Here is a 23335-nt window from a genome sequence, read left to right as displayed (position 1 = left end):
TGCTTCTCTGTCATGACAAGTCTATTACATGCTGAAATACAAAATATATATACCAGCTTTCTTTGCAGCACGAAACAGCACTTCCTCAACCAGATGTTGTGCCGGGTCTCCTTCAGGTTGCAATGAGATAAAAAGTTCAACTTCCGAAACAGCTTCTTTGTTCGTGAAGTATTGATAGAGCCCATCCGAGGATAATATCAAAAACCTGTCTTTTGGGCCTAATCTATGGTGGTATAGAGATGGGACACAGTTTATGTATGGGGAAGTCCCCACGTAGTCTATTCTGAACATCTCCAAAAGTGCATTGTTCCATTTAGGCTGCAGAGAGCCAAGACAAATCAAGTGTAAGAAACGGCAGAACAACTTCTCAATAGTACAAGAAATTTATGTAGATAGATTTCTGCACGAGAAAAAGCAAACATAAAAACAGCACTGTCCATCTATTTTGACAGATTTCTGCTAAGAATACATAATGTTCCTATCAGACACATGCTCATAAACCTGATCTGTGTGGTGGGCAGAAAGGAATGCATATTGCCTGACTAAAGGTTATGACAGAAACTAGTGTTTCAGATTAACAAAGAAGAGACTAGAAGTTCTTCAATTGGCTGATGAGTGACAAGCACATTGAACTATGTGGTTAATCTTCTCTCATTTAAAAATTTTCAGACAAAACAGGTGATTTGTTTCCAATGTTTCTGTCAAGCAATAGAGAGAAGCACGCACGTCACTATAGCTTATGCCAGCAGCAGCAGCAGTCGTTGCATCTCTTTGGATAGATTAAGTGCTCTATTAAGCTAATGAAAATGAAATATACTAGGAGGAGAAGTTATCATTGCTACTCGAAATGTACACCACTGCCACTATGAGTCCTTTTGCTATGTTTATATATGTTGTAGATGAATAGCTGTTAAAACCGGCCTACATCGCAAAGTTAAGTATGAAAATGTTTTCAACAATTTATCAAGCTCTACAGTTTGCAGAGGGGATTAAGTATGAGTTCCACAAAGCCATGTCCTCAGAATTTACTTTTGTCAAACACTGATAAAGGAAGCCCAAAGAACTATCCATTATTAAATTCCAATTATGAAAGATAGCTGAAGCTAGGATGCTAAGAATTTTAAGGTACCTGCTTGAGAAAACCAGCGCCAAAAGCCCGAGTGACCTTCAATGAACCCTTCACACGATCATTCATCACAGCACTAGCATCATCTGGATGTTCGTTCTTTATTCTTTGAACCTCCTGCAATGCAAACCAACATTGATCCATCAAAGACCGAGACGCAGAGAGAATCTACTCAAACCATTCAATCAGCTAAAACAATCTTGATCTAAAAGCGACACTAAAAAAAAGAACTTCGTACCTCTTCCACGCTAGTGCTATGATCCACGCTAAGCTGAAAAGCGGTCAGATTCGGTCTATCTCCGTCGGACACTTCCAGATCATGCGTTGTTTCTTCATTGATCCTCTCCAAGTCCTCCCGAATCTTTCCAAGCCAATAATCGGGCTCGGCCTTCTGAGCCAACACAGCTCGACTATCACCCACATTCAACACATACACATCCTCACCCTTCATTAGCATTATCAGCACACACGAACCCATCAACGCCAACTCTGGATTTTCCACAACCATCTTGTCCGCGATCTCCAAGTAGGCATCCTCTGTCCTCCTCAGAGCTTGCGAAAGCGCTTTCAACACGTCCGCGTGGTTGATGGCTCTCGAACCATCCGACCCAGATTTATTAGTACTATTCAGTAACTGTTCCTTTAATCTCCGGTCGAGCTCCACTCTCTCCCGGTCCCATTCACACTTCCACCGCCACCTTCTCTGATTCTCCTCCCACTTCTTTGTGCTCTTAGAAGTGTTCTTCCCCCCCTTTCGCTTCCCATCATCCCCGCTTGCACACGGATAATTCTCTGGCTGCTCCACTACGCAGCGAACACAAGCATCACCCGCTGTCCGACTCATCGAGCTATTCCCATCGGAATCTTCCATTTCCGAATAAGAGTTCGACTCACAATTGGAAGTTTGGGATAAAACAGGGGAGGAAGTGGCACGGGCAGAAGTAATTGTGCTCGTAGCTGATTCAAACCCGTCGTCCCACAACAGACCCTTGACCTCCTTGTGAACGGCAGAGTACAAATTCGACAGCAAGTAATCGGGCGCGTCGGGGCCGTTGAACCCATCGTAAATCCCAACGAATAACCAGCCGCGCTCTTCCGAAACGACGACGTGGACCCGATCTTCCCCTGCTTTTCCCTGAGCCCACTGAAGATTCTGACTTTCAAAGGAGTCGTCGTCTTCTAAGCTGCCATCGCTGCTAAAATTCACACTGCTCACTGTCAAGTTCTCATTGTGATGCTTCTCCGGCCCAACAATCCAATCAGGCTCTTTTACCACGCCGCCTTTGATGGGAGCGACCATTGAGTTTTGCTGTCCTCGAGCCATGGCTTTTGATATTGCTCGCCGAAGGACCCGAATCAGTTTCCCTTTTCTCGATCTGGGTCTAAAAGCGAAACCCCCATGGGAGAAGCTCCTCGGGAACTGATCAGAGAAACCCTTTTCGATTGGACCAGAGTACAGCCCGCGATCGAGCGGACCTGACATGAAGCTCCTCTCAATCGGGCCCGATAGGAACCCTCTTTCCAGAGGTCCCGAACTTGGAATCCCGTACAGGTTACCTGAAATAGGACCAGAATTCATCAGATTCCTCGGGATTGGTTGGAGAGGAATCGACGCAAAGGAGGTGGAGCTCTCGAACGCCGCGGCTCGATCAACACTATGGTAGGAATAGACGTCTACGATGGACGTGGACAGAGGAGTCCACGTGTTGGCGCTCACTGAAGCGCCGGAGATGGTTTTGAAGGTGGTGGTTTCTTCGGAGTGGACTTTGGATGAAGAGAGTCGTGTCGGGTCTGGTCTTACGTAGCAGAAGGAATGGCCCAGACCCTCGTCAAGAGGTTCCGATGATAAAAACGGGATGTCCGGTCTCCGGCGAGCCTCTTCGCCGCCGGTGAAGCAGACAGTGATCTTTCCCAAACCGTTGCCCATCTCCCAAAAAGAATGAAAAAATGGAACTTTTTTTCCGTCTGATTAACACCCTCTATATGACTATTATCTCATGGCCGATTCACTCAGAAAGAGCCAAAGAGAGAAGATGAAGGTGAGAAGAAGAAGAAGAGGAGGTTGAAGAGAGAAGCGTTGACCTTTGGGGCTTTTGAAAAGAAAAATTCGGATAAAAAAATTTAAAAAAAAAAAGGAAAGAAAAGAAAAAAGAACTCTTTCTGCTTTTTTTATTTATTTTGTATTTTAAACGTTTGTGTTTTGTTTGGGGGGTGGGGCGTTGACTACGGGGTACGGTTTAAGTAAACTCATGGGATTAAGTTTAGATCAGTTATTAAGCCTACAACTGACGAAGGAGCGTGGCTCAAACGCTCCGTTGTTAATGGATGGGATTTGTAAGACGTGGCGAGGGACCCACACGTAGAAAGTTAGATACGAATCTGCGTGCGCGGGTGTGATTCTTGCGCGTGGAATTAGTGTCGAGGGTCATAAATTCTGGTAGCGATCGAAAAAGTCAAAGAGCGAAGCCCAATAAATATAACCTGGAAAGTCGTGCCACGATCGCCGTTGGATCGGGCGGAAAAGGAATCATGGAAGCAACTGGTGACCGACACGTGGCAGTATTATTCCCTTCCCCCTTGTGGGAAAAACAAAAAAAAGTTGGGGTGGTTGCAGATTACTAATTATTCAATACTCCTAATTCAGTACGGTTGTGCGACAGTTTCATGATATTGAATTGAAATTTACCTAAACACTGTTGAAGGATTCAGAGTTTTTACTTGCTGGCTAAGATTTTGAAGGTTGACATTTCTTTGTTCCTTTGCTTTCTGAAATTCAATGGATTACATTTGGAAATTACCAGGCACACTATATATTTTAATTTTTTAATATTTATTAGTGTTCTTGGTAAAATTCTAGATGGTACAGACCCATCAAGTTATTTTATTATAAAATCAGTACAACACATCATTTACATTATTTAAATAATAAAATTTTATTTATAAAATTTGTAAATAGATTTAAAAATAGAATTTTTCAAAAACTTTTAATATTATATTTTTTTAACAATCGAAGCACAGTAGAGTTGGTATGGTTTCAAAAATATACATATTTTTATTGGAATTATAGTGGCTCTATTAGAAAAGAGAGAGAGATAGACATGATGATATAAATTAAGATTTAATATAAATCTTGTAATATTTAATATAAATCTTGTAATATTTAATATTGTTGATAGAAAATATCTAAAACCATGTGTACCTATTTAATTTTATTTTTCTTGACCTGAATTGGAATTTGGATGATCTAATTTAATGAAGGAATTTAGAGCTACTATTTTTTTTTTCGCCCTATTTAAATTCAGAAATGAAATAAGATGAATTGAAATTATTTATAAATAATAATAAAATTTATGAATTAAAATTTATAAATAGTAATAAAATAAGATAAGTTGATCTCCCAATCTAAACTTAACTTAAAGAGGAAGATTGATTTTATTTTCAAAGCGATGTGCTTGGAAGATGTCTTTGAATTTGTGTGCATATTACTTGGAACTTTCTTTTTCTTGCTTTAAATAAAGTCAGCTACAATAATTCGTGCGTGTATAAGTTAGTTTCCTATGCTCACAATCCATCCCATGACAAGTTCTCACATCTAAACTTGCTTTATTGCTAATCCCATCCCGTTTGAAATGACACATTTTGCTGCATTCAATTTCTTTGTTGGATATCAAAAGCTCCAACGCGTTGGAATGGACTTTTTTTTGTTTCTTTGACAACTTCAGGCGCCGTTTGGAATTTTTTCATCTTCAATTTAATTTTAAATTAAATTTAATATTAAAATATTTATCTCTCAAATCTGACAAACCATTAAATTTATCTCAATTTTAAAAAAATTTATTCATAGAATTTATAACTTTTTTCAACTCAATATATTTTTACACGAGAGACTCGTAACATTTTTTAACTTTCCATAAATATATCTAAATTCATCTTAACATCTAAATACATCTAAACTCATATTAAGTGAACCCCACAAAATTTACTATATCATCTCAACTCATTATTATTCATAAAAAACTCAATTCATCTTAATTCAACTCATCATTAAAACCAACCAAGACTCTATTTTTCTTTAATCAAAATAAAAAAAGAAATGGGTGGCAGATGGGTTGTTGCCACGTGGCAATGAAGTCACTTTGGAGTATCATGAGATGGAGGTAAATTGGATCCTAGGGTACATAATTACTTCCCAACACTACCAAAAAGAAAGGGATGGGAGCTATCCCCCCCATATGCTGTAGAAAATATATTAATATTATCTGAGGGACTCAAAGAACCTAAGCTGGGATTAAATTAAAGGGGTTAGGAAAGCTCAATTTCCACTCTCTCATAATAATAATAATATGCCCATTTCATTTGAGAATTCAAAGCAACCATCATTCCATGTTGTGAGTGGAGAAGCCTTCCTAAGCCACCATCTCCACGATCCCCACATTGCTTGCCCCCACCCACTCTTTTTCTTTTTTTTTTTCTATCCTTTTGTCCTCTTTTAACAGCTGCTCAACCTTGCAGTGTTTTGATTAAATTAATCTCAAAAATATTATTATCATGAGTTGCACACTTATTGACTTCATTGTGTACATCTTTTTAATTCATGAAATTTCTTAGAACTTGATCATCATGTGCAACTTGCAAGTTTTTCATGTACATCTTTTTACCAAGTCTTCTTTCCCCCCAACCCTCTTCCTAACAAATACACTAGGAGGTTTAAGTATGGGTCGATAAACACTTCATGTTGTCATGTAGCACTTTATCCATTGTTGCGCGGAAGATTCTTATGTACTTTCTCGAATATGATTAAATGATAGTTTCGTACCGTTGACGAGACAAAATTTGATTCGTAAAACAATTTAAAAATTAAATATCTTAGAAATTAAGTTCTGTCATATCAACAATATGGAATATGTTCTTCATATCATCTTGCAAATAGAAATACTAAGTAAATTCTTATTATATGACAAGTCTTCAATTGCAAGTGTTAACTTCACAACCCTAGTCCAATTGCGTAGGTCTCGTATGCATGTAAATCCTCACTCAATGACCAGTGTACTATTTGGGAATTATATTGCTATATATATATGTAGTAGATTCTTACTTGATTATGTAATTTTTGACAATTATATTGTTTAATATTTTTTTTAATTAGTAAACGCTAGAGCACATATATATATAAACAGTACATATATCAAAATCGTATACAAAATCTTCAATATATAATTGAATAATGGCCAAAACATCTATAATTTTCTTCAGAAACATTGTTGCCGGATGCATTGACTTATCTATATATATATATATATATATATATATATATATATATATATTATTTTAATTTTTTCAGTAATGGGGATATAATACAATAAAACCCAAGAAACTTGAATGGTCCGTATCTTGAACAAGGATTTGCACACCTAAACTCATGATCCATTCAAGCACAAGTTGGTTGATTTTTTAAACTTCTCTAGAAGAAATTAAGATAATGGCCGAATGGATTGACTCATCAACTTAATTTAAGGGAAAAAAAAAGGTAATTAATATTGCTTTGGACCCTTGAATATTGACTTCGATTTAATTATTTCATAAACTGTAAAAAAAAATAAAATTCTTTTTTAAAATGTGGTTTCACCTTTTTCCTGATCCATCCATTGTGGGTGTTCATGTAGTACTCTCATTCTTTTATTTTTTTTGGGTTCTGTTCATTTTAGTGGCTCTTCTTTTATTACATGGTGGACCGTTGGGCGTTGTTGGCTTGCCTGTAATTATTTTGCTTCCATTTCAGCAAAACCCTAGGAGAAGATCAAGTTTAACGTACATCTTTATGATATTTTACCCAAAAATCGAACCAATAATTACAAGTTGAACTTTAAGTAATTTTGGCCATCTTTAAAAAAATATATATAGTGGAGGAGTATGCATGATCACTTAACTACCCAAGTTGATTATAATTAGTATTTGTGGAGAGGCAATAATATTCAGATCAGAGGCTATTAATATTTATCTAAACGTGAACGTTGTTGTCAAATCATTATGCTCTCTCGATCCTTTGATTTAAGATTTAAATTAATAATTAATGTTATCATATATATATATATATATATGTTGATCTTCTAGTTTCATCTTATAACATGATCAACTTCATAATTAAGTGCTCGAGACTAATAGAATAAGATATTCTGTGAATTCTCAGTGCATTCCCATTATACTGTTAAGGGTATATATATACATGATGTTCAGTACAATATTCCAGAAAACAGAAGGAATAAATTCTGTTACACAACTTGAGACAAAAAACAGATTTTACAATGCTATACAATGCCTACGGTGCCTCTGCAGTAGTAGTTGTTGGTGTATCCAGATCTTCTATATTAATACGCCCCCTCGAGTCTAAGGGTGTGTCGGCAACATTGATACTCGTTTTTAAGTTAGAAAATCTGGCAGCAACCAAAGGTTTAGTAAAAATGTCAGCAAGTTGGTCTTGAGAACTGATGAAGGAGATGTTCAACATTTTTGCAGCAACACGGTCTCTGACAAAATGGAAATCAATATCCATGTGCTTCGTTCTTGAGTGATAGACAGGATTGGCAGCCAAGTAAGTGGCTCCAATGTTGTCACACCATAATGTTGGAGCTTGACTGAGGGGTAAACCAAGCTCAGAAATAAGTGTCTGAAGCCAGATGAGTTCAGCAGCTGCTGATGCTACAGATTTGTACTCAGCTTCAGTACTAGATCGTGCAACTGTGCTTTGTTTCTTGGAGCTCCAAGAAATGAGATGTTTACCCAAGAAAGTACAAAAACCACCCGTAGACTTTCTATCATCAGGGCATCCAGCCCAATCCACATCTGAGTAAGCTTGTAATTTAAAGGAAGATTGAGAAGAGAAAAATAGACCCTGATTTATTGTTGCCTTCAAGTAACGCAATATGCGTTTAACTGCAACCCAGTGTGGCACTTTTGGTGTGTGCATGAATTGACACACTTTATTTACCGCATAGGATATATCAGGCCTGGTGAGGGACAAGTATTGTAACCCTCCAACAATACTTCTAAACAAAGTGGCATAATCAAAACTAGGTGAGTCAAACTTTGATAGTTTGAGATTTACGGCCATGGGTGAGGTAACTGGTTTGGCATGTAACATTTTACTCCTAATGAGGAGATCCTTAATGTATTTTCTCTGAGAGAGTAATAAACCAGTACGCAAAGAGGTTATTTCTAGGCCAAGAAAGTAGGACAGAGCACCTAAGTCTTTAACTGGGAATGCCAAGCTCAAGTCAGAGATGAAAGAATCAATAGCAGAGGCCTTTGACACTGTGATTACAAAATCATCAACGTAAACCAAAACATATATGCACAAATCAGCTTGTCTAAGTACAAAGAGGGATGCATCAGCCTGAGATGCCCGAAACCCATAATCAAGTAACCATGAACTCAATTGGGCAAACCATGCCCGTGGAGCTTGTGTCAAACCATAAATTGCTTTTTGCAATTTACAAACATATTTAGGATATTGAGAATCAATAAATCCTTGAGGTTGATGCATATATACCTGATCGGTAAGAGTTCTATGCAAAAATGCATTCTGTATATCAATTTGTCGCAAAGCCCATCCACGAGCAACAGCAATTGAAAGGATCAACCGAATAGTAGGTGCCTTGACCACGGGACTAAATGTTTCGTGAAAATCGAGTCCAGGTTGTTGATGATAGCCTTTAGCTACAAGCCGTGCCTTCCTTCGTTCAATGGACCCATCCGCATGTAATTTTGTGCGATAAATCCATCTGCAACCAAGAACATTGAATGAGGGATTAGGGGGAACAAGGGTCCAGGTCTTGTTTTGGAGAAGTGCTTTGTACTCCTGATTCATGGCTTCATGCCATTCGGTGTATTTGGAGGCTACGGCAAAGCTATTTGGTGTTTCAGGAATTACTGTGGTGGCAAGACAGCGCCTAGTTGGGTATGGAACAGTTCCATCCATTCGAACACGAGGTCGGGAGGAATGAGTCTGTGCTCGTGTGATGATGGGTGAACGGGGTGGTATGAGAAGTGAGAGATCCGTGGAGTTACGGGAAGATGAGCTGGGGATTTCGGATCGGGAAGAAGAGGAAATTTGGAGATTTTGAGTTGATGGTCGGGAAGAAGATGAGTTGGTGTTTGGGCCTGGGCCTAAAATGGAGGGTTGTGGGTTGAGAATGGGTAAGCAGGTATAAGAGGGAGAGAAAGGTTGAGAGTTAGACGATGAGGAGGGCCAAAGAGTTGAATACGGAAACTTGTTTTCATGAAATATGACGTCTCGCGAGAAGTATAGCCGATTGGTCTTTAAGTCTAAACATTTGTACCCCTTGTGAATTGAGCTATACCCAAGAAAGAGACATGGTGTGGAGCGAAGATTTAATTTGTGTTGATTGTAAGGGCGTAAGTTGGGAAAGCACTCACACCCAAATACTTTTAAAAAATGATAATCAGGATCATGATTGTAGACTTTGAAGAATTGTGTTTTGTTGTTAATCGTTGGGGAAGGTAAGAGATTAATGAGATAAACTGCCGTATCAAAAGCATCAGTCCAATAGAAAAATGGAAGAGAAGCTTGGGCCAAGAGAGCAAGCCCAGTCTCGACTATATGCCTGTGCTTTCGTTCCACAAGCCCATTTTGTTGGTGAGTATGTGGGCACGAAAAACGATGGTGAATTTCAAGTTTTTGACATATTTGTGTGAGTGGTTGAAATTCACCACCCCCATCTGTTTGAAGAGTGATGAGTTTTGTATTAAAAAGACGCTCAACAAACGGTAAAAAAATAGAGAAAACATTAAGAACATCAGGTTTCAATTTTAAGGGATAGAACCAAGTAAAAAGAGTGTATTGATCCACAAAAGAGACATAGTATTTGTAACCTTGTCTAGAAACAAAATGGGATGGGCCCCAAACATCAGCAGAGACCAAATGTAATGGTTTATTTGAATGGGCAGAATGAGAAATAAACGGCTGTTGATGATTTTTGGCTAAGGGGCACTCATTACACTGGAAGCAAGTGTTGCGCAGAATACGTGATAGAGTGGAGTGATGAGGGTGACCCAACTGACGGTGCCACTGATCGACAGATGCTTTTTCACCTATGTTGATAGAAGGAGACAAGATGATGGAGGAACAATCTGACTCCGAAGGAAATGTATAGAGGCCGTTACGGATTGGTCCTGTGAGGAGGATCGTCCCCGTCGATGTGTCCTTCACAGAAAAGAAAGAATCATGAAACTCGAAAAAGCATGAGTTATCCTTGCAAAATTTTGAAACAGAGATGAGATTCTTTGTGATTTTTGGAACATGAAGTAGATTTTTAAGGAGGAAAGAAGAAGAAGTAGAAGAAGAAGAAGAAGAAGATAAAGAAGAGTCACCCGTGTTCTGAATGCAGAGTCCTGAACCATCTCCTACTAGAATCTGTTCATTGCCACAGTAAGGCTCGGAGGCAAGATTCAGGTTGTTGAGGGTGTGTGTGATATGGTGGGTTGCTCCCGAGTCTGGATACCAAGTTGGATCTGGGAGAGGGCTGGGTTGGGTGAAATTAGCAGAGAAGGAAGTGGGTGCACTAAATTGATAGCTATGATCAAAGCGGTGCCTGCACTGTAGGGCTACATGACCTGCTTTTTGACATACTTGACAGGTTGGTCGTTGGGAATTTTGTGAGTTTGGGAGATTGGACTGTGTAGCAGGTGAAAAACTTCGACCACCTCTGTTTGGGTAGTTGTATCTGCCTCGTCCATTTCTGCCATTCCGTCCACCACAATGCTGAGCAGAACCTCGTCCCCCAGTGTGTGTAAAATTCACAGAAGGTTGCGTGGAGATAGAGCTTCGTGTGCTGTGTGCAAGTCTACTCTCATGGACAAGAAGTAATTGAAACAGCTCATGCGAAGAAATGGGTTCAACCCGTGTTGTTATAGAGGTAACAAAAGGGTCATATTCTGAACCAAGACCAGTGAGAAGGTAAGAAACAAAATCAGAATCGGGTAAGGGAGTCCCAGAGACAGCAAGAATATCAGCAAGTGATCTTACTTTACCAAAATACTCAGTGATACTTTGATCACCTCGAGTCAGATTAGCAAGCTGGAATTTAACTTGGAAACGTTTTGCATGAGAATGAGAGGCAAATAATGAGGAGAGAGATCTCCAAAGCTCACAAGATGTTTGAGAGGAAAGGACATGCCCGAGTACCGAGTATGAGAGGGAGGAGAACAATATACTGAGAACTAGTTGATCATTTCTTTTCCAGGAAGCATAAGCTGGGTTAGGTTGAGACTCAAGAAGGGCAGGAGGGGATTTTAGTGAGCCATCAACGTATTGATAGAGATCCTGACCTCTTAGATAGGCAGAGATCTGTACATTCCATAAAGGATAGTTATCGTTGGTGAGCTTAGTGGTGACGAGATGTGAGAAAGAAGACATGGCTGAGACGTTTGTTGGGGTAAGAGAGGAAGAGGAAGTCATGGATCAGAGGACGATTAGTCGTGGTTGCTCTGATACCATAATAGAATAAGATATTCTTTGAATTCTCAGTGCATTCCCATTATACTGTTAAGGGTATATATATACATGATGTTCTGTACAATATTCCAGAAAACAGAAGGAATAAATTCTATTACACAACTTGAGACAAAAAACAGATTTTACAATGCTATACAATGCCTACGGTGCCTCTGCAGTAGTAGTTGTTGGTGTATCCAGATCTTCTATATTAATAAGACAATAGTTTTCTGATATTTTTTGCCCTTGGTGCATGCCTGGTGTGGAACTAGAATTTTCAACTTTGGGGTTAACATTATATATAAAATGTTTTCTTGGGGGTGCAAAATCAATATTTTTGTGTAATGTTTTGCGCAAGTTTCAAATATATTAGCCTCGCGCAAATCCTTTATAAAAAGATGGATTTCACCATGAAATAGTATAAAAATAATAATTTTATTATGTAGAGTCTACATTTTTACAAAGAGTTTAAGCGAGAGTTGTATATTTATGACAATTCAAAAGAAAACAGAAATATTTCAAGGAAAAAGTAATTATGAATCTTTTAGCATGCATGGAGTTTAGGCTAAGTTTGGGATCACAGCCAATACTTTTAGCCTGTACATGAAATTTAGAACTTTGGAGTACTGGATTTGTTGAAGCTACAAAAAGGATGTAGAACTTGCAACTTTGTAGACATGAAATGAACATAATCTTGAAATAAGTAAAAGAAACCAGCAAAAAATAACATAAAAAATAATAATAGGAAGCGTTGAAGAGAGAGTTTTAAATCTTAAGTAGAGAGTAAAGAATAGAAGTGCCAGCCATTGAGCAAACACAATCCAGATACTTTGACTCAGAAGGAAGGAAGGTGGTCATGTAATTTATTTATAAAGCCACCATGGTCACTGTCATTGGCTATCAATCACCACCAGTACCACCACCACTTTCCACTATCAATTTAATTAGAAACCACTTATGGCCATTTTTCTGCACTCTTTGCATGCCGTCCACATCTTGGACGAACTCCTTATATTTTCGCCAACTTTGACAGCAACGCTTTGCTGTGAATTCCTGAAACATCTCCTACTATATATACGTGTGTATCCTCTTCTTTCTCTCTCATATCAAACTTGACCTTGAAGGCCTTTTTTTTGTGTGTTTAGGAATATGGTAGAAAAAAAAAAAAAAGGGAATGGTTCTGGATTTAATCATCAATGAGAGTTCATGTTCACCCTTTTTTTTTTTTTCCATTTACCCCTCCCTCGTAGATATTGTGAATCAGAAAGTCATTTTCTTCCATTAAAGAGGAAGACGAAGCTCCTGCCAAAACCACAAATTTTTCTCGCAAAATCTCTCCATTAAAGAGGAAGACAAAACTCCTACAAAATCTCTCCCACAAAAAAAAAAAAAAAAAAAAGCCCAAATCTCTCTCTGAAATGCTTTGTTTAAGTGTTCAATTTGGGTCTCTAGCGACAACAAAATTTAGATTTTAGAATCATGAATGCTTTTATAAAAATATCCTTTAAATATTAAGTTCAGGCAATAAGATGCTCACACTTGTAGAAATTATAGAAATTGAAACGATCTTTACAGCAATAACTTACTAATTTTTGAAAGCGAACAAAACAAAACTTGAACTATATACTTGAGATTCTAAGTTGAGAACTTGTAAGATTAACTTACATCCCATTTTGATTTTTTTCCAAGACGAGAGATTCAGCTTCACCTTTCTCAAGATTTACTAAATTTAATTTTTTTTTTTTTTTCTCCAAAACCCATATGTTCTTTTGCCTTTTTTATATTTTTTTTTTCAAAAATACAGATTTGACTTCACCGATTACCAGCAAAGCACAACCAGCTATGGAAGAATGAGAGGGGAGGGGAGGGGAGGGGGGAAGGGAAAGAGAAAGAGAACAGTGACAATTCCAGTTTATGGTTTTTTCTTCATGTATGCCAATGTAATGAAAATATACGGTGTTACTTATTACTCTTCCTAGCTCTTTCTTTCCGATAACGACTTCTTCTTCTTCTTCTTTTGTATTTATTTTTAATATAAAAAAAAATTAAAACTGACGTCATGTGTGCTTAGTCTGCGGGATGGGTGCGATAAAGCGCCTGTACCTAGCATTTTCCAAAAAAGAATTACATCCTCACTGAAGTCTCTCTCTCTCTCTCACACCTACTCCGGCCATGCTTTGATCATCAGCCGTTGAAAATTGGGTTTGTGGCAGGCCACATAGGTTTTTGTGATATTTGAATAGTCAAAATTGTGAAGCGACAATTACGTGGTCGATTTGTTGTTATTTGGTTTGGTTTTATACACGTTTTATTGGTCAACTAATGAATTTTGACCTCAAACTAATCGTGTATCAAAGATATTTCTGCAAGCAAACAGCTACATATTGGCGTTGGGGGGTGGGGTTTGAAGGGAGTTTGTACGTACAAGTTCCTAAACTTTGCAGCCAATTAAATGTATCTGCCAGTACTTTCAAAACTGATCTGAATCGAGAAAGATAGCCCATTTTTCAAAATTCAGATGAATTTATGAGAATGGTGCTCAGATTTCAAACTAGCTAGGGCCCTTGACTTTTAAAACATGGAAATAACAGTTGGGGTCCTATTACCATTAACTAGCACTTGATCAACGTGTACGTAACCTACATTTATTGACCAAGCTCCATCCAACTCAACAATCTGCTCATCCTCGTCATCATCCCTTAAGCTGCATGCATGCATGCCTTTTTCCTTGATTCCGTACTTCTACGTTTAGATTGGCAATTTTGTGCATGGCTGCCTGCCATTTGTAAATTCTGTGCATGTTTCCTTTGTAAATCGAAGTGACGAGAAAGAGCAGAGTAGTTGCAATTGACCTTGGACGCTATGGTGGGGCAAATACACGTGCATCTAGGCTGTTTGTTTCCCTTCGGCTTCTTGTCTTTTGCAGGATCTGAACTTAAGAAAAAGGTAGACATAGTCAAAATGTTGTAATAAAATATGAAACTTCAGCAATTTTAAGAGGATAATGAGAAAAAGAATTCCCATTATTAATAATAGATTGAAAACAATGTTGGGTGGTGGAATTTTCCTGATGGTGATGTTCGAGATTGGAGTCAATACGGTGCAAGCTGGGGGGGAAGGGGTAAGCCCAAAGGTCCGATCTGGTTGTTCAAATGGGCTGAACCTATCGGCAACAGCTGTGCACTTTAAAATGACGAGAATTGTCACCATCGGGGACCCAACATTATCACCACCACCACCCAATAGATCAAGATTAAAACTTACTTTAGTGGGCCTACAAAGCATATTCTTTAGAATAATAATAAGCTTATTACTTCCTATCACTCATTTATTACTCTTTTTATTTTTTTTTTCTTTTACTTAATGGTTAAAGAAGTGACTATTAGTGAAATTATATATTTTTTAAATTTTTTTTTAATGATTAAGGATGTTAAAAAGTTACTTAAAAGAAAATAATAAAAATTTCAAATATACTATAGAGTATTAAAGGAGTGGTAGGAAGTAATAAACCTATCATTATTCTATTCTTTATATGTTTATTTTTTTTTTGGGAACAAATTTTAGGGTTGAATATTAAATTTTTTTCCTAATTGTTTAGGCCTATATTTTGATTTGGAAAAATTATCTTTTTGATCCCTCTATGAGTTGGATTTTTTTTAAAGAGAAATGATAGTTGCAGTCGTAAGTACGCAAGCAACGCATAATTATTTTGAAAATAAATTAATAAACATGAGATATACATGAAAAAAATTAATTTTTTAATAATATACCTCATTATTTTTCAAAATAATTATACGATACTTACGCACTTCACGATTATATATAACATTACTCTTTATTAGTGGTTTAAAGAGTTAGATACCTGTTTCAAAAAGACCTCACCATTCAAACTCTGTTTAGTTCAATGACAGAAAAACTGACATGGCACATACCTGCCACATCATAACCAATCATAAAAGGGCACATCATACATACATATATATACATATACATATAGTTTTTACATTGTTAAAATTATAAATTTAAAATACAAAAATATAAATATATATATTAATAATAATAATAATAATAGTAAAAAAAAAAAGAGACACCACCGGAGTGACCTTGGACGGCCACCGTATGGGTTGTCCAATCTAGATTTGCACGGACCCATATCAGCTGTCTTGGGTTTGGATGGGCACAAATGCTCATAGATTCGTGCACATCCGAAATTTGGATGTGCACAAGCCGAGTTCAGCTCATTTTCAGTTTGGATTTGGTGTTTGATTTTGGATTGGGTGGGGATCAAATGGTGGTTTCGACAATCCGCACCTGTCCGTTCGCCAAGTACAGGCAGACATGGGACAAGGGCGTGGGAAGGTGTTAGCAAGGGATTGTGACCAACAACCATCTCCACCACTCTTGTAAGCCTTCTTTATATGAATTGTTCCTTCTCGTAGACGACAAGATCATCCATCGTCTTTCAAATAAAAAATGATAGTTATAATCATGAGTGTGTAAGTGCCGCATAATTACTTTAAAAAAAGTGAATACATACTGGACCTACATGAAAAAAAAAAAATTTTAATTTTTTAATAATAGATTCCACTCTTTTTCAAAGCGACTACATGGTACTTGTGCACTTCACAACTATACGTAATATTACTAAAAAATTAGTTCTGTTTTTGACAAAAACAAAATGGAATATATCAATCCATTCTACAAATCTAATTCTTAAAAATATTTTTTCTCACCTAAGAACTTGATCACCTGCGGTATTATTCATTATCTTTTTAATTATCCATTTAAAGATGATGTAAAAAAAATTATTTATATTTATTTGATGTGGCATAAAAAAAAAAGTTTTTTTTTATAAGAAAATGATTTATACACAATATTTTTTACAACACTTTAACGTAACTGAATTTTAAATGAGAGATATTTTTATAAAATATTTTATAAAAGTAACATTATTTTATAAAAATATCTTCATCTTATAATATTATTATAAAATATATTATAAAAATATGTTGTGTGTATATATAATTACTCTTTTTTATACAATGAAAATGGACCACATCCTAGAGACCCATTCATATTCTTGACAAGCTTATTAACAAACCTGCTGAGATGAAGGGGCTTTTTATCATCGCCTAATCAGGCTTTACCGATCAACTTTCTCAACTTTTGGTACCAGAAAAAGAGTTTCAAAGCTGCTGGAATTTGATTAGGGCCATTACTGTGAGATGTATCAAAAAGGGCAAGAATCATCCATATGGCACATCAACTGGCATCTGAGCACTCACACAGCAGATTCCACTGACCCAAACAGTCACCCTAGATCCGACCGTACACTGTTCTGTGGCAGTGCAATCAAAACGTCGACCGCCATAGAAATGCACGAAAGATCTATCGAACTTGTCCATGATCACGACCATCCATTTGTGGGGCCACCGGAATACCCTGCCATCTGTAATCCATTTTCGTACACTAATTACTTTGCCCCCACCAGCACTTAAAATCTAGCAAAATGGTAGAATTGCTTCGTTTGCTTTGACCAAAATGCCCACCCCTTTCTTGTACAATTAACGAGGCCATACCATTAAGATCAGTGGAGTTTCTAACAGCAATCGAGACGCTCAGATAAACGAAGTATTTCCTCGAGACTGCCTGCATCGCAGGGAAGACGAGGCTGTGTTTGGCCGCTGATAAAGCTCAGAAAAAATTAATGAAAAAAGCGCTTTCACCACCGCAGTATGGTACACTACTCTTCTAGTTTGACAATGTAAAAAATCCCTAATCTTAATAGGAGGAAGAGCGGCCGAAAAATTGTGGTTTCGGTTGTTCTGGAAGGAGCTGATGAGGGCAAAGAGGGAAGCTTTATCCTGACTTTCTTAGGAGAAGAAAAAGGCTAAAGTCTCTGCAAATTGATCGTTCTACTTCTACAAGTCTATAACCCCAAATCCCTGTGCCCAGGAAAAAAAATAAAAAAACCCGAATCTCTGGACTTTTTACTTCACTCTTCCGAGATTCAGAATTTTTCATTTTCATATACATTGAAACGCCAGTTCTATTTAGAATGCTTGAAGGGTTTAAACACTTTTCTGTGATCAGTCACTACTTTCTCATCGGTTACTGCATGCAAGTGCAACAGAAAAAAGGAGCAATTAAAGGAGACCGGAACGGAAATGGCAATCAAGTTCCAGACTTTAAAGGCAATTTTCAATATCAGAGCAGGGATTTATTTGGGCACAACAGAATGGATAGCATTATCTGAAATTTAATGGCATTTACAAATTACAACAACAAAATTGCATGTTCTGGAAACAAAATTGGTGCTGTTTGACATAAATTATTGTAAGACTAACACAATTGATATTCAATAAGAAGGAAAATTTGAGAAATCAGGCTGCTTGTGCATCCCAATTTGCCAATTTAATTCACCGTGTGTAAGAAAAAAAAATCCAATAATTATGAGGCAAAATAAATAATTAATCTCATACGACTACATACAATCCTATACAAAACATAGCGAGTACCAAGCTCCGAAGACCACCAGCAATGGCCGCTTCCGATGTGATTTCTTGGCGGAAACCTGGCGGAGACGAAAGGTGCGAGGGCGGGCCATTCAGGCCCGGAGAATTCTCGGGTGAAGACGTGCTCTCGGGCGGTTGGGCACCTGCCATTACGGGGCTTCCAGGTTTGGCATTCACCGGAGGGCCTTTCCCGAATACCTCCCTTGGCAACAGCACTTCCGAGACCCCGAAGATGGCCACCGGGTTCTGATCGAACACGGTCTGAGTCACTGACGCCTGAACAATCCCAGTATCAATCGCAACCGACCCATTAACCCTCGAAATGTTGAGGGTGAAGCTCCCAGCTCCCATGGCCTCGGTGGCCAATGTGGGCTGGACCGGGTTCACAATCGACTCCAAAGAACCTAATGGGTAGTAGGAATGGAGCACGTGGAACTTCAAGACAACCGCTTTCTTATCTGCTGGCAGAGACTGAAGCCTCACCGTCGTCGGAAGATCGGCGAAAGCGGTGTCGGTCGGGACGAAGAGCGTGATCCCAGCACCGCCCTCGTCGGCCTCGAACTCCTCCACGACGCCCGAGGCCGCCAGCATCGAAGCAGCGACGTTGAAGTTGCTGGCGTCGATCAATGCCTTTGTGATGTTGAGCCCCAGAGGCGGGCGGGACTCGGAGGCGACTAGATCGGAGTTGTAGGGGACGAGGAGGGAATTGACTGCCAAGATGGTGACATTATAGGGAAGGGTCTTGACGAGGGAGAGAACGGTGGCGTTGGAGGGGGAGTAAGGAGCCGGGGAGTGGATCGAGACGACGCCGTTGGAAGGGTTGCGGGTGATGTTGACGGAGCCGTAGTTGCTGGTGGCGCGACCGGTGGTCTGGAAGAGAGTTGTAACGAGGACCCCGGAGGATGGGATCTTCTGGAGGTCGGACCAGGAGAGGTACTGTAGGAGGACATGGTAGCGGAGGACGTCGGCGAGAGAGGTGGAAGAGAGGCGGCGCGTGAGAAGGTCGGAGGAGGAGATATAAGGGTTAGGGATGGCGAGGAGCGTGAGGGAGGTGCGGTGGGAGAGATCGGAGGAGATGGTGGTGGAGACAAGGGATGCGAAGGAGGATAGCTCCGGGATGGATGAGAGAAGGGCTGTGATGTTAAAGGCGAGGACAGGGGGTGGTGCCGGAGATAGGAGGAGTAAATAGAGGACCGCTAGAGGTGTAACAAGGGGAATGTCATATAAAATAGCCATTATTCTGAGGGATTCTTCTTCTACTCTCTCCTTCTGTAGTGATTAGATTAACAGCACTGCCTAGAAGCAGCAGCAGAGAGAGAGAGAGAGAGAGAGAGTGGTGGGTTAGGGAGTGAGTGGAGGAGTGTGAGAGAGAATGATGTTTGATGGACGATGAAGATGATCCGGATGATCTTGTTGATGACTATGCTGATGTTGCTATAGTCAATTTTTTTTTTTTTTTGGTTCTCCTTTTCTTTTTGGGTTGGATATTCTTCGCTCAAGCAAACTAGAGCCGAAGGAAAGAAAAGGAAAGGGAAGGGAAGGGATAAAGGGGAGGCTAGTGATTGGAGCCACGTGGACGTAGTGTGACTTTTTAAGACAAGAAGGTGAAGGTAAAAATTATTCCGCCCGTGGGACGCGTCAGTAGTGTTGTATAGTACTGTTAAAATTGTGCATAGATTTTTCGATAATTGTACTTGGAAGTCTGTATACAAATTGCTGTACCAAGCTCAGTGCTTTGTCCTCATTGGCTTCCCAGACTAAAGTACATTATCCTTTCATGGTAAATAAAATTGAGCGGGGATATTCAGTCGTTTCACTCTTATTATTAGATTGATCTATTTAGTGTTTTTTTTATTTTTATTTTTTTAAATTTTTTAATACATTTAAATATTTTAAAAAAATAAAAAAATATACTAATAAATTTAAAATCACTTCTTTAATCACTAAATAAAATAAAAAAATTTTTTTTAACCAGCAATCAAATTGAGTGGATAAAATAGAGAAGCAAAGTAACATTTTTCAATAAAATTAGTGGTCGCAATATATAATACGACCAGTAAATTTAAAATAAATAGGATACAAAATTAATAAGTTTGGACTAGATGTTAATAATTTCAGGTTAAAATAAATTGATCTGTTAATATATAATTTATAAACGGATCAATAATGGATTAACCTGTTTAATACAAAATTAATCAGTTTTGATTCGTTTAGAATTTACTTTAAAATTAAAATATTATTATTGTTAAGTTGTAATATTGATATTTCTCAATATATCTATGTGTTTTTATTGTTTTATTATTGAGATTGTAATTTTAGATCTATACTCATATTTGTTATTATATAGTTTGTAATATTAGTTCTATTATATGTTAAAATTTGAAAAATATTGATATATATTTTTAAGATAGTGTAGTTATTAATAAATATAGATTTTAATTTTTATGTGAAATTATGTTAATTAAGTTAAATGAGTTATACGTTATGTTCAACTAATTTACATGAAACAAATAAGTTTAAATGAGTCATGCCGTGTTAACATATTTTTAATTAATTATTAAATTTATCAAAATGAATGACACGACATTGCCAGTTATCTAAATGGATTGGGTTAAAGTTTGAAAGTTTAACACGTTTAACTTAACGGCTTAGATTCAAATTAACATATATAGTTGAATATTCATAAGTTGATACGACTCGAAAACACGATTTGCCATCTCTAAAGAAGTAAACTCTTCCCTATATTCTACAGTGGTTCATGAGGTTTAATATTAAAAAAAAATTATTTTCAGACTGTCATATATAACATATCTAATAAAATATGTATATAGTATAATTTAATTTATAAGATAAATTTTAATATTTAAATTTTACAAATTAAATTTTATGATTTAAGTTATATGAATAGCGTGTTCTACACATCGGCTTAAAAATATTCTAACTTTTTTTTAAATTAATTGTACACTAAAAAAGTTATAAAATGATAAGACCATACTCGTGAGTTAAGGTAATTCCTTCGGGTAATAATTATCATTAATTCATTGACGAAAACTATTGATATTCTAATCATTTTGTTAATGTTTAGGCCGTTATAAAGTTTAAACTATCTTATTTTATATAATTATTATAATTTTTTAAATTTTTATTTAAAATATAATAAATAATTTAATTTTTTTAAATTTTAAAATAAAAATTATATTTTAATAATATTTTATTCAATTTTTTTAATATTATAAGATAATAAAAGGATGATAATAAAATAGATGATGTGAAGTATTATTACTCTTAGTGGAATTGTTCTTAGTTATTATTATTATTAATATTATGTTTAATTTTCTATTCAATGGAGACTGGGGAGGTACTTCATGGGTTATATCGCACGTGTCGGGACATCCTCTAATTAAAAGACTTAACGACGATGGTATGCACAATAATGCTGCTACGTACGTAGCAGCTTCCCACGTGAACAAGCTTGGACCTATTTCATTTCATCACGCAAACACTGTCCGTGGAGTACTTTGTCTTTGTGTCTCCCTTCTCAACTAACTCCATCGATCGGTGCCTTGTGTCGTCTCTTCTAACTCTTCAAGCTTTGTCTATGGCCCCACGTGTACATGCAGCACCCTCCAATGCTTGCTGCGACTAGGCATATTTACTATTAAAAAAAATTAACATTTTATTGGATAACTATGTACAAAATTTGTGTTTATATCATTTTCCAATGCTAACACACATATGTGACATTCCTTTTTCAATGTTTTATCTAATGTTTGTAAGATCTAAATTTGTACAGAGATAAATATTGTAGCCACAAAAAAATTATATAAAAATAAACTCATGAAATGATATAGTTTAATAGGGTGTGTTAAATTTTAAGTTATTTTTATCATAAATTAAATTTAACGAATCATATGAAATCGTGTTACTTGAATTTACTTTTATTTAAATCCTTTTATGTCTGTAAAACTTCTCTTAACTGAATATTCAAACATAATAGTGAAGACAACTCTCTCTCTCTCTCTCTCTCCCCCTCTATTTGTGGGTTTTGGATGAAAGAGAGAAACAGAATTGGAAAAATAAAGAAAGAAAGAAAGAAAAGGGGAAGAAGATGATGCTATGGTTACCTGATTACAGAAACTTTTTATGGAAACAACTTGCATATGAATCTCAGAGATGCTAATAATGCCAAACTTCTGATCTTCCACTGCCTCCTTTTTCATTATCTTCTGATTATTTTGAGGGTTGGAGTGCATACCCACTTAACCAATAGTGTAATAAAACAGCATGAATGCATTATATAATTGTATTGGAAAACACAAGACTTGTGGCTTTGTGGGTTGTGACTTGTAGCCTGGGCTTACTCTCTTTGAGTTTGGCCCATGCTCTTTCTCCAGAGATAAGCCGAACAAAAGTTGGCTTGGCCCAGTCTAGCGTTTTGCTGGATTCCCCACCTCCCAATAGGTAATGCCAGATTCAACTGACTGTAAGAGACGACGACCAAACTTTGCTGCTTTTTGAAACACCCATCGTTGACATTGTCAAAATGAGCTTTATCCATCACGTAAAACTCTCTATTCATCCTGTCAAAATGAGCTTTATCCATGGTTAAAAGAACCTACTTTTTAATACAGTTAATATAATAGAATTTTATTTTTTAAGAAAACTTATAAATATAATTTTTCAATAATTTTTTGATGAGAAATACTTTAATTATAAAGAGATTCTATAAAAGTAAACTCATACATTAACATGGCTTCATATGATATGTTTTATCTATTTTACAATAAAAGTATATTTATAATCTAACGTATCACATCAAGAGATATGTTATCATGTTAATGTCAAAAATCACACGATAGACCGGAAGGGAGAAAAGAATCATCCTCGGCCCATGATGGTGATTCGGGTTTCGATACGATATTCTTTGCGTTCATCATTAAAATAAATAATAAATAAACAAATAAAAATAAATAGAGAGACACAAAAGTTTATGTAGTTCGGCATAAAAGCCTACGTACACAGGGTGTTTTGGGGACAAAATCCACTATAATGAGCGATTTACAATCTCTCATGTCCTTACGTATCTCTTAATACAATGAAACAATTTAGGGTTTGAAGAGGTTGGAAATGATGTCTCACTTGAGAGAAAATCCTTTGAAGTCATTGTGCATGGTAAAGTTTGTG

General features: G+C 37.1%; 2 protein-coding genes across 2 annotated transcripts; both read right to left on the bottom strand.

Annotated features, from left to right (window-relative positions):
• Nucleotides 1-19: 19 nt before the first annotated feature.
• Nucleotides 20-3195, bottom strand: LOC118344538 (probable protein phosphatase 2C 4). Its single transcript, XM_035685498.1, has 3 exons — nucleotides 1365-3195; nucleotides 1130-1243; nucleotides 20-318 (listed from the first exon to the last, which is right to left on the bottom strand). Exons 1-3 carry the CDS (start codon nucleotides 3051-3053, stop codon nucleotides 25-27), a joined length of 2097 nt encoding a protein of 698 aa, XP_035541391.1. The 5' UTR covers nucleotides 3054-3195; the 3' UTR covers nucleotides 20-24.
• A 14792-nt stretch (nucleotides 3196-17987) lies between these two features.
• LOC108992983 (fasciclin-like arabinogalactan protein 4) lies at nucleotides 17988-19662 on the bottom strand. The gene has a single exon (XM_018967722.2). The coding sequence runs from the start codon at nucleotides 19385-19387 to the stop codon at nucleotides 18113-18115; it is 1275 nt and encodes a 424-aa protein (XP_018823267.2). The 5' UTR covers nucleotides 19388-19662; the 3' UTR covers nucleotides 17988-18112.
• Between the last annotated feature and the right edge of the window lie 3673 nt (nucleotides 19663-23335).

The sequence above is a fragment of the Juglans regia genome, chromosome 14 (assembly GCF_001411555.2).
Source record: "Juglans regia cultivar Chandler chromosome 14, Walnut 2.0, whole genome shotgun sequence".
Taxonomy (NCBI): Eukaryota; Viridiplantae; Streptophyta; class Magnoliopsida; order Fagales; family Juglandaceae; genus Juglans; species Juglans regia.
This window is presented reverse-complemented; position numbering and strand designations above follow the sequence as displayed.

Excerpts from the sequence above, each read along its gene's own strand:
- LOC118344538 (XM_035685498.1), bottom strand. The coding sequence starts at position 3,053 with ATGGGCAACGGTTTGGGAAAGATCACTGTCTGCTTCACCGGCGGCGAA. Across the intron at positions 1,244-1,364 it reads ATAGCACTAGCGTGGAAGAG|GAGGTTCAAAGAATAAAGAA; the intron begins GTACGAAGTTCT and ends TTTGCATTGCAG. Across the intron at positions 319-1,129 it reads GCGCTGGTTTTCTCAAGCAG|CCTAAATGGAACAATGCACT; the intron begins GTACCTTAAAAT and ends GGCTCTCTGCAG.
- LOC108992983 (XM_018967722.2), bottom strand. The coding sequence starts at position 19,387 with ATGGCTATTTTATATGACATTCCCCTTGTTACACCTCTAGCGGTCCTC.